At 44.0% G+C, this 18,810-nt stretch overlaps 1 protein-coding gene across 2 annotated transcripts in view; it reads left to right on the top strand.

Moving 5' to 3' along the window:
* Positions 1–591: 591 nt before the first annotated feature.
* The window catches only part of zfand4 (zinc finger, AN1-type domain 4), a 43,719-nt gene continuing 25,500 nt past the window's right edge, over positions 592–18,810 (top strand). For both annotated transcript variants that reach the window (XM_052041428.1, XM_052041425.1), the window contains exons 1-2: positions 592–714; positions 3,520–3,831. In XM_052041428.1, coding sequence (XP_051897388.1) covers positions 3,648–3,831 — 184 coding nt within the window. In that variant the 5' untranslated portion in view covers positions 592–714; positions 3,520–3,647. The remainder of the gene's footprint in view (positions 715–3,519; positions 3,832–18,810) is intronic.

Here is an 18,810-nt window from a genome sequence, read left to right as displayed (position 1 = left end):
CCACAGATACCCCATGACCCACGGGGGGGTGGGGAATCCACCCTACAGACCCCCCCCCCCACCACAAGGGTCCCCAACACAGATACCCCATGACCCACTGGGGGTGGGGAATCCACCCTACAGACCCCCCCCCCACCACAAGGGTCCCCACCACAGATACCCCATGACCCACGGGGGGGGTGGGGAATCCACCCTACAGACCCCCCCCCCACCACAAGGGTCCCCACCACAGATACCCCATGACCCATGGGGGGTGGGGAGCCCACCCTACAGACCGCACCCCCCACCACAGGGGACCCCCACCACAGACACCACCCCCACCCCCACCCCCACCGACCCACTAGGGGCGGGGATCTCCCAGACCCGCCCCGGGCCCCAAACCACGTGCTCCGGCTCGGGGGGCGGGGCGGGGCCGCGGTCACGTGCTCATTGTTGTTGGAGATGGGGGGGTGAACATCCGGGCCCCGGCGCGCCCTCCGCCGAGTCCCGCCCTCCCCTCCCCGCCCCGCTCCCATTGGCCGCAACTGGCGCCGACGTTCCAGGCGGAACGCTCGGCGCGCAGATGCCTCTGTCTGATTGGCCCGCTGAGCCGTCGGTCACGGACGCGTCACAAAGTTTTGTCTCCTCCCTGGCGGCGGCAGCGGCGGCGCCTCCGCCCAGTGAGCGCCGGGCCCGGGGATGTGAGGGAGCGGCGGGCCGCCGGAGCCCGACCCGGTGAGTCGGCGGGATCGCGGGGCCGTCAGACCGGGTGTGTAGCAAAGCATCAGGCCGCCCCCCGGGGGAGGTGCCATGGCGCCAACTTGGTAATGACCCCCACCCCCCGGGGTAAGTGGTCAGAGGGCCAGCCTAACACTGACCCCTAGGGTAAGGGGTCAGAGGGCCAGCCTAACACTGACCCCTAGGGTAAGGGGTCAGAGGGCCAGCCTAACACTGACCCCTGGGGTAAGGGGTCAGAGGGCCAGCCTAACACTGACCCCTGGGGTAAGGGGTCAGAGGACCGTCCTGACACTGGACCCCCCCCCCCCCCCCCGCGGTAAGGGGTCAGAGGGCCAGCCTAACACTGACCCCCGGGGTAAGGGGTCAGAGGACCGTCCTAACACTGGACCCCCCCCCCGGGGTAAGGGGTCAGAGGGCCAGCTTAACACTGACCCCCGGGGTAAGGGGTCAGAGGACCGTCCTAACACTGGACCCTGCCCCGGGGTAAGGGGTCAGAGGGCCAGCCTAACACTGACCCCTGGGGTAAGGTGTCAGAGGGTCTCCCTATGACTGATCCCCTGCCCCCTGGGGTAAGGGTTCAGAGGGCCAGCCTAACACTGACCCACTGGAGTAAAGGGTCAGAGGGCTTCCCTTACACTGAACCCCCGGGGGAAGGGGTGAGTGGGCCACCCTAACACTGACCTGGGGTAAGGGGTCAGAGGGCCACATTAGCACTGACCTTTGTGCGCCCCCTCCCACTTCCATCCCTTCTGGCCACCCTAACACTGAGGGCCCCCCCCCCCCCCCCCGGGGCTAGGAGCACAAGGGCCACTCAAAGCTGACCCTGTGGGGAATGGGTCACTGGGACACCCTTAGATTGCTGACCTAGTTGTGACAATTCAGTAGAGGTGTTTGAGTGCCCTCCAGATGTTCTGACCTGCCACTGATCTCCTTGGGGAAAGGGCCAGTGTGTCACTATGGTACTGTGTTCCACCAAAACCCCTGAACTGCACAGCCTGGCATTTTCCCTCATTCAGCTTTACAGTCAAATCAGGAGATAAATTCTGATTCAGTAAGGAATGGAGAAAGGCACCGCATAACCAGAAGTGAGATGTTATCCTGGTGAAGCTACAGTGTAGGTCTACAGTAAAAGCAAGTAATCCCACAACCATGGATCAGGTTGGAGCACTGTGGGCCTGGTATATTTAGTCATGAACGATGGTGGAAAATGCATAAGTACATATATGCACAGGTAGAATGAAAAACATACTTGCAACACCACAGGCACGTAGCATCAGATACACATTCACAAGAAAAACATAAATTAGAAAGAAAGAGCACAATTAGAACAATAAAAAAACAAAGTCCATTTATAGTGCAAAGTGTTCATAATGTTGCTATACCGAGGTAGTGATTAGGTTTGTGCAGGTTGGTTCAAGAAACAGTTGAAGGGAACTAATTGTTCTTGAACCTGCTGGTGTGGGACTTCAGGCTTCTGTACCTCCTGCCTGCTGGTAGCTGGCAGTGCTAAAGACAAGGCTGAAGCATTTGCAACTATATTAAGACAGAAATGCTGAGTAGATGATCCATCTTGGCTCCTGACGCCCCACCATTACAGAGCCAGTCTAATTTTCTTGTGAAGCAGGCAAGGGTTGAGAGCACTGGACATGGTGAAAGCTATGGGACAAGAATCTTGCTTGTAATAATAAAGACACGCTTCTGATCTATGACTGCACCTCTGGCTTGCTGTTCCAGAACAGTTAAAATGCTGGCATTTGCCTGACAATGTGGAAAAGTTGCCTGGTATATGCAGTCCCCAAAAAGCTGGGCAAATCTGTACAAATTATTTATTGTCTGAAAACAAACAAAAAAGAAAACAAAATCAAAAAAAATTGCAGATGCTGGAAATCTGAAATAAAATCAGAAAATGCTGGAAACAGCAGGTCAGTCAGCATTTGTAGAAAGAGGAATGATGTTAATGTTTCACATAAGAGACCCCTCGTCAGACTGGGAGAGATTTTTTAAAAAATTTAAATTTAAATTTTAAATTAAAGTTAATTAAAGTTGCAGCAAAGGTGTTGGGAGGGATGGATAGGCCATTTCTGCAGTAACTCGTATGTTTGTGATTTCTGGCTTAGTTTTTCTCCCTGTATTAATGATGCCTGATTGCTGGGAATGTTCCACAGCCATGCTATTAGCAAACATTATACAGACAAAGAAGCAAAATCACCCTCAAACTGTCCTGTTTACCCATCCTATCATGTTTATTCCCTTTATCCAATCCATTCCTCCACCACCTTCTCTGCAACTTAAAATGGCCTGTTTTTATCTCTTTCTCCCAGTTCTTACAAAGGGTCTCTGACATGAAACCTTAACTCTGTTTCTCTTTCTGCAGATGTTGCCTGAACTGTTGAATGTTTCCAGCATTTTTTGTTTTTATTTACTCTGATTAGTCTACTCTCAACAGATTTGGTTGTATCATGCTGTTCTTGCGTGCAAGTGCCATCTGTAACATGAATCAACACCTTGTTCACTAATACTTCATTTAGTAATTGTGTGTTTTATTGTAATGTTGTAAAGTGAAGTGCCTTCTAATCAATTAATTTCCTTCCCCAAATTATTAGTGCACATTGGCTGCAGTTTAAAAAAATGGATGATGTACGAGTTTGATGTTTTTTTTGTTATCATGTTGTTTGGGAGCTTGAATGTCACACCAGCATGTGCGTAACCAGTTTTGTTTCCATACCCATTATTTTATGTAGCTCAGGAAGGGAGATCAGTGTCCAGGAGAAGTAATTTTTGTTCTTCTTTTTCGATCCCCAGAAAGAGCACTTGGTCATGGTCATTGTTAACCAGCCTCGAATGCTATTTGAATGTGATTTCAGTCTGCAGCTGATGGGGGACATGCTTTCATCATAAGCTGTCCTCTGAAACCAGTGGATTGCATTGAAATGGAAAACAAAAAGGAACCTCCTTCCTTCAACGAGGATAATTCTGGGCCTATAAGCTATAAATTCCCTTTTTACGAGACAATGGAGCTTTTCATTGAAACGCTCACAGGAACTTGTTTTGAACTCAGAGTGTCACCTTTCGAGACTGTGATTTCGGTGAAGGCCAAAATTCAAAGACTAGAAGGTACAGACTTTTTTCTTTCATCTGTTCATATTCTCTTTTGGTAGATCACATTTTCCAAACCGTTCCTAAGTAAAATGGAATGCAGCATAATGTTTCAGTGAAATACACTACCTTAAAAATTGTAATTGAAAACTGGTTAATGCCTTCAAGTGGGTACTTTACAAAGTTTTGGTTGTCTGGTCAAGGCTGAGTTGGTGGTTCTCCTCAACACAAAGGTTCTGTTTCAGCCTTAAGAGTCATACAACGCTGCGACAGGCCCTTCAGCCCACCAAGTCTGTGCCTACCAGCAAGCACCCACCTGTACTAATCCAACACCAATCCTATTTTATACCCCTCACATTTCCATCAACTCCCCCAGATTCTACCACTCACCTACACACCTGGGAACAATTTACAGTGACCTAACAACCTGCTCATCTGTGGAATGTGGGACGAAACTGGAACACTCAGAGGAAACCCACAGGGTCACTAGGAGAATGTGTAAATTCCACATCAGCACCGGAGGTCAGGATCGATCCTGGGTTGCTGGAGCTGTGAGGCAGCAGCTGTACCATTGTGCTGCCCAAAAGCATTGTTCAAACCTGCACTGTTGGGCAGGAAACACCAGCTGGCCCACAAAAACTGCAAGATCACTCCACATGGTGATGACCTGAGCATCATGAGTAGTTGCTTGTTTTCCCCTGCCCCAACCCCAGAAGCAGTAAAAATAGAGAGCCAAGTAAAAACAGTGTCAATGAGGGAAGAATTGTCCAGGGAAATTACTCTTCAGCATCTCATTTGATGAAAACCAGATTAAGAGCTCGCATGGAATGAATATTTTCTGTAAATTCACTTCTATATGAAGTGATGTCTATCCTAGTAAACACTTGGTCAGTTTCTTCTGCAGGCACTGATTGGCCTCAGTTGGGAAATTAAACCCACTGTACTTCCAACTCATTCAGCATGTCCAGTACATTCATATCACTGTCTTCAATAATTCTCACTTAATTTGCTGCTTATGTTAGATTTGGCCCTCAATTACTCTCATTTAAAAAGCTGAAGCATTTTTTATATTTTCAGCAGACCAATCAATCGGTCAGCTTCATTGAGATACTAATTATGAGTGACAGTATATTATTGTCGCTGCATTGTCACAGTGGAGCAATTCACACTCGGTCACATTGAGAATGTAAACCTTTGCTCTGGCCTATGAGCTTGCACATCTTGATTAGTTATCTTCAACTAAATTTAAATTCAAAGTTCAAATTTAAGGTATATGCATGAGCCTGTCTGGCTGCAACTGGCCTCATTCTGCATTGCCAGTTATTGTGTGATCACCTTAAGGTATTACCAGCTCTCATTTTGTGCAACCAGGTTTTTGTTTTATTTTGAGAATGATCAGGAAAGTAAGAAAACTAAACGCTGTGCACTATTAATTCCCCTTTGAAATGTCTCATTACAAAGCTCCCTTGTTACTTTGATACCAGATATACAAAGCCCATGAGTTTCTGTGCCCCAAATTAAATACTTTTTGCTGACCAGGTTCTCTCTCAGTCTATTCATACATTCTCCATGGTGTCTCATCTATGAAGCATGTGATTGTTCCCTGACTTGCTCCATTTTAGTTTCTTTGGTCCGTTCATTTTCTTCACCCCATGCTACTGTATCAGTCTTCCTACTTCCAGAATATATTTTTAAGAATTACTTCCAACAACTTTCTCAAAACCTTTGATTATCCACATGCTGTGCAATTTCCAGCATTTTTCCCCCCTAAAATGCGAGGGAAAGGAATTGCTCTTTCGCTGTTCATATCCTTTGGACTTTTGTTCAGCCCACAGTAGTCAGTCCCATGGGTCTTCTTTGCAGCTTTTCTTGTAGAATTGAAAAGTAGAGTATACAAAGTGGCAAGGCTCACGGTAGACCAGAGGACTGGGAATTTTTTAGGATCCAGCAGCAGAAGACTAAAATGCTTATGAGAAGGGAGAAAATAAATTGTGAGAGAAAACTTGCATGCAGTAAAGAACAAACAGTGCAAGTTTCTATTGATGTATAAATAGGAAGAGGGTGGCTAAGGTAAATATGGAGCCTTCAGAGAATGAGGCTATAGTGAATTAATAACAGCAAGCAAAGAAATGGCAGAAAAGTTGTATAAATTTTTTGCATCATTGTTCACCGTGGAAGACATTGCCAATGTAGAACATAGAACAGTACAGCACAGGAACAGACCCTTTGGCCAACCACATTTGCACCAACATGGTGCCAGTCTAACTAATCCCATCTGCCTGCAGGTGGTGTGTATGGCTCTGTTTTCTGCCTGTTCATGTGTCTGTCTAAATGCCTCCTAACCGTGGCTATCATATCTGCTTTTACCACCTCCCTGGCAGCGTGTTCCAGGTACCTACCACTCTCTGTATATAAACAAAAACTTGCCTCTCGGATCTTGTTAAATCGTTCCCTCCTCTCACCTTAATTTGATATTTGATATTTTCAATTTGGGGGAGGGGGGCAGAGGGGGAGAGATTCTTCCTATCTACCCCACCTATGCCTCTCCTAATTGTATATACTTCTATTCAGGTTTCCCCTTGGCCTTTGACGCTCAAGAGAAAATAAAGTTTGTCCACCCTCTTTTTGTAGCCAATACTCTCCAATCCAGGCAACATCCTGGTGAACTTCTTCTGCACCCTCCCCAAAGCTTTTACATCCTTTCTGTGGTATGGTAACCAGAATTGCACATGATACTCCAAATGTAGCTTGACCAAAGTTTTATACAACTGCAACATGACTTCCCAACTTTTATGCTCAATGCCATGACCTATGAAAGCAAAATAAAATATCAGGTGGACTTAATTTCAAACAACGTGGTAGAACTTACAAAAAAATCCCAATTACAGGGGATAAGGTATTAGAGAAACCCGGGAGCCTAGAGCCACTCAAGTTGCCAGCACCCGATGGACTGCATGCTAGGGTTTTAAATTTGGTGGAATCAATAATCAAGGAGGAAATTGCTAATCATTTAGAAAAACTGTTCAATTAAATCTAGTTAACATGGTTTTATGAAAGGTAAATCATGTTTGACAAATTTAGTTGAATTCTTTGAGGATGTAACAGGGAGAGTTGAAAGAGGAGAACATGTAAGATGTAGATTTTCAAAATGCATTCAACAAGGTGCCATATAAGAAGCTGGTGCATAAATTAAAAGTCCATAGTTTCGGAGGAAGAACGTTTGAACAGATTAAAAACTGTCTCATAAAAAATGGAGAGTTGGAACAAGTGGGTCCTTTTCAGACTGAAACCAGGTAACTAGTGGAGTACTGCAGGGATCAGTACTTGGCCTGCAGTTGTTCACTATTTACTTGAATTACTTGGAGGAAGGAGCAGTATATAAGGTTTTGGAATTTGCTGATGATATGAAAATAGATGGAAGGCCATGTTGTGAAAAGGATACTGCAATTCTGCAATGGGATATAGATTGAATGAGTGGCCAAATTGAGTTTAACGTGGGGAAGAATGAAGTTGTGCATTTTGGTAAGAGAAATCAAAAGGCAGATTATTATCTAAATGGAGAGAGACTAAGAGTGAGTGAAGTACAGAGGGATCTAGGTGTTCCAGTGCATGAATCTTAAAAAGTTAGTAGGCAGGCCCAATAAGTAGTTAAGAAGGCAAATGCATTTGGTCTTTGCAAAATGGTTGAAGTTTAAAAATAAGGTGGTTTTGTTGTAGCTGTACAGGGTGTTGGTGGGGCCTCAACTGGAATACTGTGTATGGTTTTGTTCCCCTTCCCTTAAAAAGATATAGTAACATTAGACACAGTCCAAAGGAGATTCACCAGACTAATTCTTGGAATAAGAGGGTTGTCCTACTATGAGAGCCTGAATAGTTGGGGCCTATATTTCTTGGAGTTTAGAATAATGAGGGCTGATCTTAGGATCTTGTATGTTTGACCTTGGACGTTGGGAGAGTCTTGAGCAAAGGGACGTAGCTACAAGAAAGAGGATCAGTCATTTAAAACTGAGGTACACAGAAATTTCTTCTCGCGGAGAATCTCTGGAATTCAGTGCCCTGGTGGGTGGTGGAAGCTGGACCATTACAAGTATTTAAAGTAAGATGGATAAATATTTGATAGATCGAGGAACAGAGGTGTATGGCGAAATGGCACAGAAAAGGAGTTGAGGCTGGCATAGATTATTAAATGGCAGGGCAGGCTTGAAGGGCCTGATAGTCTACTCTTGTTTGTATTTTCTTGTGTTTTTGTGTTTCAGTTGAATGTCAGCAGAATTTTCCCATCTTCGGTCTCCTTCAATCATCTCTGCTGCTGGCTTTGTGTCTGGAGTCACTGAGCTTTTTGTTTCATCTCTGAAATATCTGCTAACTCTGCCTAGTTCTGCTGCGGAAACTACTTGTAGTTGTCATCTAATCTAGGCTGCATTTCTGTAATTCTCTTTGTTGGCATGTAGAAAATTCAGAATTTACCCTTGTTAAGTCTGAGCCATCGCAGAAACCTATTTAAATCAATGCTTAACTTGCTTTAACAAATCAGGACACATTGTCACTGGGCTTACCAGTGCGTTTATCTAATTTTAAGTTTAATTTTAGGCCAACGCCCAATGGTTCAGCTCTAGAAACATATTCAGCATGTTAAGAGGGAAATCTTGTGTGCACAATTAGCTGTTTTAGTCAAACTCACAGAATTGTAAAAATTGGCCATAATTCCCAACTCCTCCTATACATCCATGGAAATATTCTTTCACATATAGAATCCTCTGTTGATTACAGATTCCATAGATCATTTTAACAATGACAAGGAACACTGTTGAATAATGCCTGTGCTCAGTGAATGAATCAGTACTTGTCTTGGAAGAAGCACAGAGTAGCAGTGGCATAGAATAACTCTAAGCTTGGAGACAAATTTGCCCATTGCCAAGAGTGTTTGGTAACTACAGTGATGACAGGTGGTTGAATCTTGAAGACACAGCACCTGGATTGACTTGTGTGAGGTGGTGTGAATTCGAACACCAGGGGAAAGTCCCATTCCCTCTACCTTACAAATCAAACTGTTGATTATGTATCTATCCATGACAGTATTGGTAGGATTATTCCTCATTTAGTCATTGTGGAAAAAAATGTCTTGTTTAAAACTGCTGTCAACATGAGTATAACTTCATTTGTATAACGCCTTTTGACGTAGTAAACATTCCAAGTGGTTCAACAATAATAAATCAGTGGAAAAGACATAGACACCAACCTACTGAAGGAGATACTGGAGAGATGACTCAAAACTGGATCAGAAAGGTAGATATTTTGACATGTCTTGTTAGCAGAGACCATTCAGTTCTATTGCTATTGGGATTGTCCATCAGGGTTCTGACATTGTGTCCTGAACTTCATATGTGGAGTGGATGTTTCCTGTACATGGTTTCTTTTAAAGTAGGATAGCTGTTCCATATCACCCACCATGTGGGCTCCACAGAACAAGCCCTTGATCCAGTGGCAAGGGAGACCAAGATGACTGGAAAATAGGTTATGCTGCATGGGTATTAATGCTTATACTAGGGAGGGAGCAACACTGCATCTCCTGTCGGGAAGTGAGGCAGGGCAAGTGGCTGAAGTGTCAGTGGGGGAGCACTTTGGGACCAGTGACCATAATGCTATTACTTTTAAAATAGTTACGGAAAAGGACAGGACTAACCCACAAATTAAAGTCCTAAATTGGGGAAGGCAAATTTTGGGCAAGAACTTGCAAAGGCTGATTGGGAGAGGCTGCTTGCAGGTAAAGGGATGTCTGGCAAGTTGGAGGCTGTTAAACGTGAGATAGGGAGAGTTCCAAGGCCAGCATGTTCCTGCTAGAGTGAAGGGCAAAGCTGGTAGGATTAGGGGACCCTGGTTCATGAGGGATATTGAGGCTCTGGTCAGGAAAAAGGAGGAGATATATGTCAGGTATAGGCAGCTGGGATCAAGAGAATCCCTTGAGGAGTACAAAGGATATTGGCTATACTTAAGAGGGAAATCAGGAGGGCTATAAGAGGACATGAGATAGCTTTGGCAGATAATGTAAAGAAGAATCCTAAGAGATTCTATAAGTATATTAAGAGCAAAAGAGTAACTAGCAAAAGAATAGGATCAATGTGGTCATGTACATGTGGAGCCTCAGGAGAAGGGTGATGTCTTAAATTAATATTTCTTATCTGTATTTACTATGGAAAAGCTCATGGAAGCTAGGGAATTCAGGGAAAAGCATACTGATGTCTTGGAACATCTCCACATTGCAAAAGAGGAGGTGCTGGTGGTCTTGGAGCACATAAAGGTGGATAAATTCCTCGGGCCAGACCAAGTGTGTCGACCTAGAACATTGTGGGAAGGTAGGGAAGAAATTGCGGGTGCCCTGGCAGAGATATTGGTATCACTGTTGGCCATGGGTGAGGTACTGGAAGACTGAGTGTGGCTAATGTTGCGCCCTCCATTATTTAAGAAGGGCTGCAAGGACAAGCCAGCGAACTGCAGGTCAGTGAGCCTAACATCAATGGCAGGAAGGTTATTGGAGGGAATTGTGTGAGAAACAGGATCTACTGCATTTGGAAAGGCAAGGACAGATTAGGCATAGTCAGCATGTCTTTGTGGGGGAAATTTTCTCATGAATGTGTAATGAGTTTTTTGAAGAGGTGACCAAGAGGATTGATGAGAGCAGGGTAGTAGATGTTGTCTACGTGGACCTTACCAAGGTCTTTGACAAGGTCCTGCTTGGTAGGCTGGTCTAGAAGGTTAGATCACATGGGATCCAGGGTCAGCTAGCCAACTGGATAGAAAATTGGCTTGATGGTAGGAGTCAGTCAGTGGTAGTGGTGGGTTGTTTTCCAGATTGGTGGTCTGTGACCAGTGATTGGTGCTGGGTCCACTGTTGTTTGTCATCTATATAAACAATTTGGATGAGAATGTAGTTGACGTGATTAGTAAGTTTGTGGATGACACGAAAATTGGTGGTATAGCGGACAGTGAAAAAGGTTATCTGAGTTTACAACGGGATCTAGATCAACTGGGAAAGTGGGCCAAGGAACAGCAGGTGGAATTTAACTTAAGTGTGAAGTGTTGCATTTTGGTATCTTAAACCAGGGCAAGACTTGCATAGTAAATGCAAGGACCCTGGAGAATGTTTAGAACAGAGAGACCGAGGGGTATAAGCACATAGTTGTGTGAAAGTAGCAAAACAGGTAGACAGGGTAGTGAAGAAGGTGTTTGGCACACTTGCCCTCATCAGTCAGGGCGTTGAGTACAAGAGCTGGGATGTCATGTTACAGCTGTACAAGACATTGGTGAGACTACACTTGGAGTATTGTGTGCAGTTCTGGTCGCCTAGCTATAGGAAGGATGTTATTAAGCTAGAAAGGGTGCAGAAAAGATGCGTAAGGATGTTACCGGGACTGGAGGGCTTGAGTTATAAGGAGAGACTGGGGCTTTTTTCCCTGGAGTGTAGGAGGCTGAGGGGTGCCTATATAGAGGTGTATAAGATCACGAGGGGCATAGATAAGGTGAACGGTTGCAGTCTTTTTCCCAGTGTAAGGGAGTCTAAAGCTAGAAGACATAGATTTAAGTTGAGGCGGGTAAAATTAAAAGGGGTAACTTTTCCCACACAGGTTGGTGGACGTGGAATGAGCGATCAAAGGAAGTGGTGGATAATTACAGCATTTAAAAGACATTTAGACAAATATGTGGATAGGAGAGGTTCAGAGGGATGTGGACAAAATGCAGGCAAATGGAAGTAGATTGAGTAAGCAACTTGTTCGGCATGGATGAGTTGGGCAGAAGGGCCTGTTTCCATGCTGTGTGACCCTATGATGTGTAGGTGGCACCAACATTTGTACGCTTCCTTGGCACAGCCCCTCCAGGTGCAGTGTTCCTTTGGTACTTGCACGCCAATAACCTGCTCACTAGTATTCAAATTTGGCGTCTTCCTGAACCCCTCTGCTCTTGACCATTTTAAAGGTTCAGATCCAGTTACAGCCGTGACGTTAGGGCAGAATGCTGGATTCTAGACCTGAGATGAGAATAACTGCCTTTTGACACCAAGGTGGCATTTGATTGAGTGTGATACCAAATACCATCGGTAGTCAATTGAATCAACTGTCTGGTGTCATACTCAGCATGCAGGTTGGTGATCATGGTAAATGGAAGCCAGTTGACTCGGCAAACCTTACAGCAGGTGTTCAGCTCTGAAGTCCTACCATCTTCATCTGCTTCCTTAATGTCCTTCTTCACAAGTGTTCAGTTTGTATTTCATCTGATAATGAACATTCAGCAATACTTGGGTAATGCTTGGGCTGGTGAGTAACAAGTAATTATCGTGTCTCGCAAGTGCCTGGTAATAATATCTAAAGCAAGAAAGCCCATTTTTGCCCCATGGCATTCAGTAGGATTACAGTCATTGTGTTCTCCAGTATTAAGATCCTGTGGTCACCACTGACCAAGCACTCAACAAACTTGCTACTTGTATAACAACACTTGTGGTTAAGTATGGTGGCTACAAGTGCAGGTCAAAAGGAGGACTTTCTACAAAAGCAGCTTGCCTGATATTCTTGAAAGTCTTTCCACCATTTAGAGGATATGTTGGAAGAATAATGGAATATTCTCTGCTTATCTGAGATGAGGACAGTGCTAACAACACCAGCCAAGACAAAGCAGCATACATGCTAAGCACCACATCCACTATCCTCAACACCAGTGCATCATGCCTGCTGTGGCTGTCATTTAAATACATTGTAGCAACTTTCCATAGCACTTCCATAACCTCAACTTCTACTGTCCAAAAGACAAGGATGATAGGTGCATATGAGTAGCATCACCTTTGAGTTTCCCTCCAAGTATCTCTCACCATCCTGACTTGGAAATGTATATTACCTTCCTTTATCATTGTGTGTAAAGTACTGATGCTCCTCTGCCTACCCGCACTGCAAACAAGAAGGTGGACCGACCACCATGACATCCATAATCTTATGCCCCACCCAAATTGCTGTGCTGGCACTTATCACCAAATCCCTCCTTTAATTTCTATCCCCATACATTTCTGGCTCTTTGTGAACCACCTCACCCCAAATCCTGGATTCCAATTACAATCCAAGTCTTGCCCTGACTTTCTCAGCTAGATATCCTTTAGACTTCACTCACACCCTCTAACTTACTTCTGATCTTTCGTGATTTTGATTTCCATCTCTTTTATTTTCACTGCACTCCTTTCCTGGTTTAACTTTCAATTGCATATAACATGAAACCATGTTCATGGCACCTTTACCTGACAATCTCACTTGAATTCAGTACTGTCTTCATCTGGATCACAGAGTACCATTGCTTATGGATTCATTGTATTCCACACCTTTCACATCTCCCCTCCAGCTCATTTATTTCTAAGTCTAGTGAGGAATAATTTCCTTGTCTCAGAGTTTCCTTGTGTTACTGACAACCACACATCCAACTCCCAATGCTTAACATTACAGCAGCTGAAGAGCCAGAAGTGTAATGTATTATTCAAACTAGTCAACAGCTTCCATACACTTGTGTTGCCAATCAAATGTAGCACATGATAAAACACACCAATGACTATAATCAGAATTAGTTCAAACAACTCAAAGATTCACTACATAGTTCAATTACCTAACTCTTTAGTTTCACAACATATTAGTTGCACATCTCCTTCGTTCATAACTCATAACTTCCAAATCTCGTATTTGTATTTAGATATTACCCACTCTAGGTGAACCTGGCTACAGTTAGACTTGGCGAGTTCTTCTCTGAGTCCCTGACTCAAGGTCGCCTTCAGTGATTGTTTTTTTTTCTGTAAACTTCAGCTTATCCAAATTTGTTGCCTGTTTCCTAATTCACAAGGTTTTCTGCTTGCTGACCTACATGAACATCTGGTCTGGTTACACAAGTAATTAATATAAAATCTTGCTCACTTCCCTCTATTATGTCATCTTTCCCTGTCTCTCAAAGTTCTTCAGCTGTATGTGGCGCCGAGGTGGAGATGGTTGAGAGCTTCAAGTTCCTAAGTGTAAACATCACCGATAGCTTGTCCTTGTCCAACCAGCTAGATGCTATGCCCAAGAAAACATACAAGTGCCTGCACTTCCTCAGAAAGCTAAGGAAATTTGGCATGTTCCCATTGACTTCCACCAATTTTTATAGATGCACCATTGAAAACATCCTATCTGGATGCATCACTACTTGGTATGATGACTGCTCTGCCCAAGACTGCCAGAAATTGCAGAGACTTGTAGACACAGCTCAGTGCATCACAAAAGCCAGCCTCCCCTCCGTGGATTCTGTCTACAGTTCCCTCTGCCTTGGAAAAGCAGCCAGCATAATCAAAGACCCCTCCCACCCCGGACATTCTCTCTTCTCCCTCCTTCCGTCGGGCAGAAGATACAAAAGCTTGAAAATACACACCACCAGGCTCGAGGACAGCTTCTATCCTGCTGTTATAAGATTCTTGAATGGACCACAATCTAACTTGTTATGACCTTGCACCTTATTGGTTACCTGCACTGCACTTCCTCTGTAGTTGTGACACTGTACTCTGTATTCAGTTATTGTTTTTACCCTGTACTAGCTCAATGCACTGTCGTAATGAATTGATCTGTATGAACGGCATGCAAGACAAGTTTTTCACTGTACCTTGGTACAAGTGACAATAACAAACCAATACCAATATATGTTAAAGATGAACTCTTGACCTCACAATCTGCCTCATCGTGGCCCTTGCACCTTATTGTCTACCTGCACTGCACTTTCCCTGTAACGCTATATTCTGTACTCTGTTATTGCCTTTCCCTTGTACTACATCAAAGTACTTATGTTTTGAAATGTTCTGTATGGATGTATTACAAAATTAAGTTTTTCGCTGTATCTCAGTACATGTGACAATAATAAACCAATACCAATAATATGTAGCAGTTCCAAATAATAGTGATTCAAAACGTTAACTACTCATTTTTACAGTTCAAGTTTTAATGTATTCAGCTACACTTTAGAGCAAAGAGGCGGAAACTAATCCTTCAAACAAGTAAATAATACGTCATTTATAGAAGTACAAATCTTTGTTTCTATTGAGAGCTAAGCAACTTAAAAGAATGTGAGCCTTGAACTTAATTAGTGCCTTTTGCAATATCAGGATGTCCAAAAGTGCTTTACAGCCAGTAGAGTACAATTGAAATATAATAACTGCTGTAATATAGGAAAAGCAGGAATCAGTTTATGCTCTTCACAATCCCTTGGGATATGTTTAGAAATGTGAGTTGAAGGATAGCTCGCCAGGTATAAAACTCCCATTTTAGGCATAAACAAAAATGCTGAAAACACTCAGCACATCAGGAAATATATGTGGAAAGAAAAATAGAGTTAAAAATTCAGGCTGAAGATGCTTTGTCAGAACTGGATAGAAATAAAAAGAAAGTTAAGATGCAGAGAAGGTGGGAGGGACGGGGGGAACATGGGTAGGGCAAGGTCAATTTCTCTGACCTTGGGGCCAGGGGTTGCTGTGGGGATGAGTTAATAGGACAGGGGTAACAAAGAACTATGATGTGTTGCAAATAGCAGGTTAACGTGTGCTAATGGTGATGGGAGGGGGAGGGGGAAAGAAACTGAGCCAATTTCACAGATGGATAACTTGCAGCAAAAATGGCCAGTTCTGATACAGGTAGTGAGTTATCGGAAGTTGGAGAATTCAGTATCGAGTCCGGAAGGCTGCAATATGCCCAGGCAGATGACAAGGTGCTGTTCCTCAAACTTGTGATGGGCCTCGTTATTACAGTCTTTGTCTGGCCATTTTTGCTGTAAATCATCCATCTGTAATATTGACAGTTTTCCATTAGTATACCCTAACCTGCTATTTGCAGATTGGGTGACCACTTCGTCGAGCACCTTCGCTCTGTTCACTGCAACAGCTAGGACCTCCCGATGGCCACCCACTTCAATTCCACATCCCATTCCCGTACTGACATGTCTATCCATGGCCTCCTGTACTGCCACATTGAGGCCAGGTGCAGGTTGGAGGAACAATACCTCATATTCCACCTTGGGAGTCTCCAATCTGATGGTCTTAACATTGATTTCTCTAACTTCCGGTAACCTTCCCCCACCCCACCCCGCCACCCCCTTTGTCTTCCCGTATTTCCATGGGTCCCTTCCCCCACCTTGATGACCTGCCCATCTCCTCTCCTCTCCTCTCCTCCCCTCCCCTCCCCTCCCCCATCCTTTATTCCATGGTCCACTGCTCCTTCCTACTGGATTCCTCCTCCTCCAGCCCTAGGCCTCTTCTATCACCTCTCAGCTTATTACATTGTCGTCTCGAAATTAAGTTCTCACAGCTGTCCGCTGTAAAGTAACACAGTGCCACGAGGTCACTTAGATAAAATGCGTTTATTAGCAGTGCACCGCTAAGGAGAGGTCTCTTCAGCACTCGTTAAGAGTCGCTTCTGGAGGTCTCCCCGTACAAAGGAGCAGACAGAAATTTATACAGATATTGTCATGCACATTTAATGCATGCGGCGCCTTGAGTTTCGGTCAGGCCACAGAGATCCCGAGACAGACATCGCACCTATTGTCCAGCATAATTGAGTTATAATCAAGAAATTCAAAGACAGGTATCACCCTGCATTGTTTAGGACAAGCTTCCTACTCATTGTTTATTGCACCCAGTACCCCTATTGTCTAGTATAACGGGACTGAAACCAAGGTTCTGGACACAGTAATTAACACCTTATCCATTGTCAGCAGCTTGCGTGCTCTTGCGAGGTATTTTTTCTATCAGCTATAGGTATGGTTACACTTCTTAACCCTTCCTCAACATCTTCCCCCCTCCCCCACCCACTACCTTCCCCCCTCACCTGGACTTGCCTATCACCTGATCTCACCTGTCCCCTGCCTACATGTACTCCTCTCCCTCCTTCTGGCTTATTCTGGCTTCTGCCCTCTTCCTTTCCAGTCCTGATGAAGGGTCTCGGCCCAAAACGTCAACTGTTTATTTCTCTCCATGGATGCTGCCTGACCTGCTGAGTTCCTCCAGCACTTTTTGTGTATTGCTCCAGATACATCCAGCATCTGCAGAATTTCTTGTGTCTCTATTTGCTACATTTCACACTTCTTTGCCCATCTAACAACCCATCCCTACAGCATTCCTGGCTCCAGCCTATCATAGTTACTTACTTTGTCTATCCATCCCTCCCACACCTGATCTGCAACCTAAAACTGACTTTTATTAGATTTTACCCCAGTTTTGATGAAGGGTCTTCAACCTGAAACAACTTTTTCTTTCCACTGTTGCTCCCTGATCTGCTGAATGTTTCTGGCATGTTCTGTTTCTGTTTCAAATTTCCAGTATCTGCAGTTTTTTTTTATTTTCAGCACTTATTTTTAAATACTTCTTAGACAGATTTCAGAATTGAGGATGACTTGCTATTTTCCAATTAGTTTAGGATTTACTTCCAGCTGAGAGCTGCTGGTAACTCAGGTTAACATGCCAAGATGACAAAGTGACACTGTTTCAGTGCAGGCCCAATTTATCTGTCTGGATTTTACGCTGTTGTCAGAAGTGGGATGTGCCCTTAGTTGATGGCATCCATGGTCCCAAAGGCTGAGCTTTTGCTAATGATTATTTTTACTCCTTTCCCTTATTAGCTTCCTTTGTTTTAAACTCTTGCCATGCAAATTATATTGAGTTCCCCCTCCTCTCACCCCCACCCTTGCAACAACCACTGCTAAATGCTTTCAAATCATTGAGCTCTTGGCAGTGGTTTCCAGGGTGGACTGCACACCTCTACCATGTAGGCGCCTTCAGAAGGTCTGACATTGATCCCTGAGGTAATAATTACAAGGCTATTTCAAAACCTTTTTAAGAATCTTAACATCAGTTGTGTGAAGAATTTAATTTCCCCTTTTTGTTTTCTTTTCCTGTCCACTGCATGTATTATACAGTCTACAATGGCCAAGAAATTAGGATAAAATAGAATGAGAGCAAACAGGCAAGGGTCATAAAAGTAGATTGTAAAAGTTTCACTAGTTATGTAGAAAAGGGATGAACAGAATTAATGCAGGAGGCTGGCAAAATTATAATATTGGAAAATACAATATATTCACACTGTGGAAAACAAAGAATCGGCTAACTTAAAGTAGCAAAACTTTTATGAGAATCTGCAATCTAAAGAAATTAGCCTTAGTAAAGCCAATAAAGCTGGGGGAATTAATGGACCAAAAGCTGATGGCCCACATCCTTGAGTTTTAAATGGTGACTTTGGAGATTCTGGATTCTTTTGGCTTGATCTTTAAGAATTTCATGGATTTCAGAATGGTCTCTGTTTTGAAGAGTGTGAGAATGGAATTGGAATTGGTTTATTATTGTCACGTACTGAAGTATAGTGAAAAACTTGTCTTGCATACAGTTCATACGGATCAGTTCATTACAAAGTGCATCGAGGTAGTACAAGGTAAAACAATAACAGAATGCAGAATAAAGTGGAACAGTTGCAGAGAAAGTGCATTGCAGGTAGACAATAAGATGCAAGGTCGTAACAAGGTAGATTGTGAGGTCAAAAGTCCATCATACCGTACTAGGGAACCGTTCAATGGTCTTATAACAGTGGTATGTGCTTTCAGGCTTTTGTATCTTCTGCCCGATGGGAGAGGGGAAAAGAGAGAATGTCCAGGGTGGGTGGGGTCTTTGATTATGCTGGTTGCTTTACCGAAGCAGCGAGAAGTGTGGAGTTCATGGAGGGGAGGCTAGTTTCTGTGATGTGCTGAGCTGTGTCCATAACTCTCTGCAGTTTCTTGAGGTCCCGGGCAGAGCAGTTGTCATACCAAGCCGTGATGGATCCAGATAGGATGTTTTCTATGGAGTATCGATTAAAAAATTGCTGAGGGTTGATGGGGACACGCCAAATTTCTTTAGCCTCCTGAGGAAGTAAAGGTGCAGGTGAGCTTTTCTGGCCGTGGCATTCTACTTAGTTGGACCAGGACAGGCTAATG

The sequence above is a fragment of the Pristis pectinata genome, chromosome 30, assembly GCF_009764475.1.
Source record: "Pristis pectinata isolate sPriPec2 chromosome 30, sPriPec2.1.pri, whole genome shotgun sequence".
Classification (NCBI taxonomy): domain Eukaryota; kingdom Metazoa; phylum Chordata; class Chondrichthyes; order Rhinopristiformes; family Pristidae; genus Pristis; species Pristis pectinata.
This window is presented reverse-complemented; position numbering and strand designations above follow the sequence as displayed.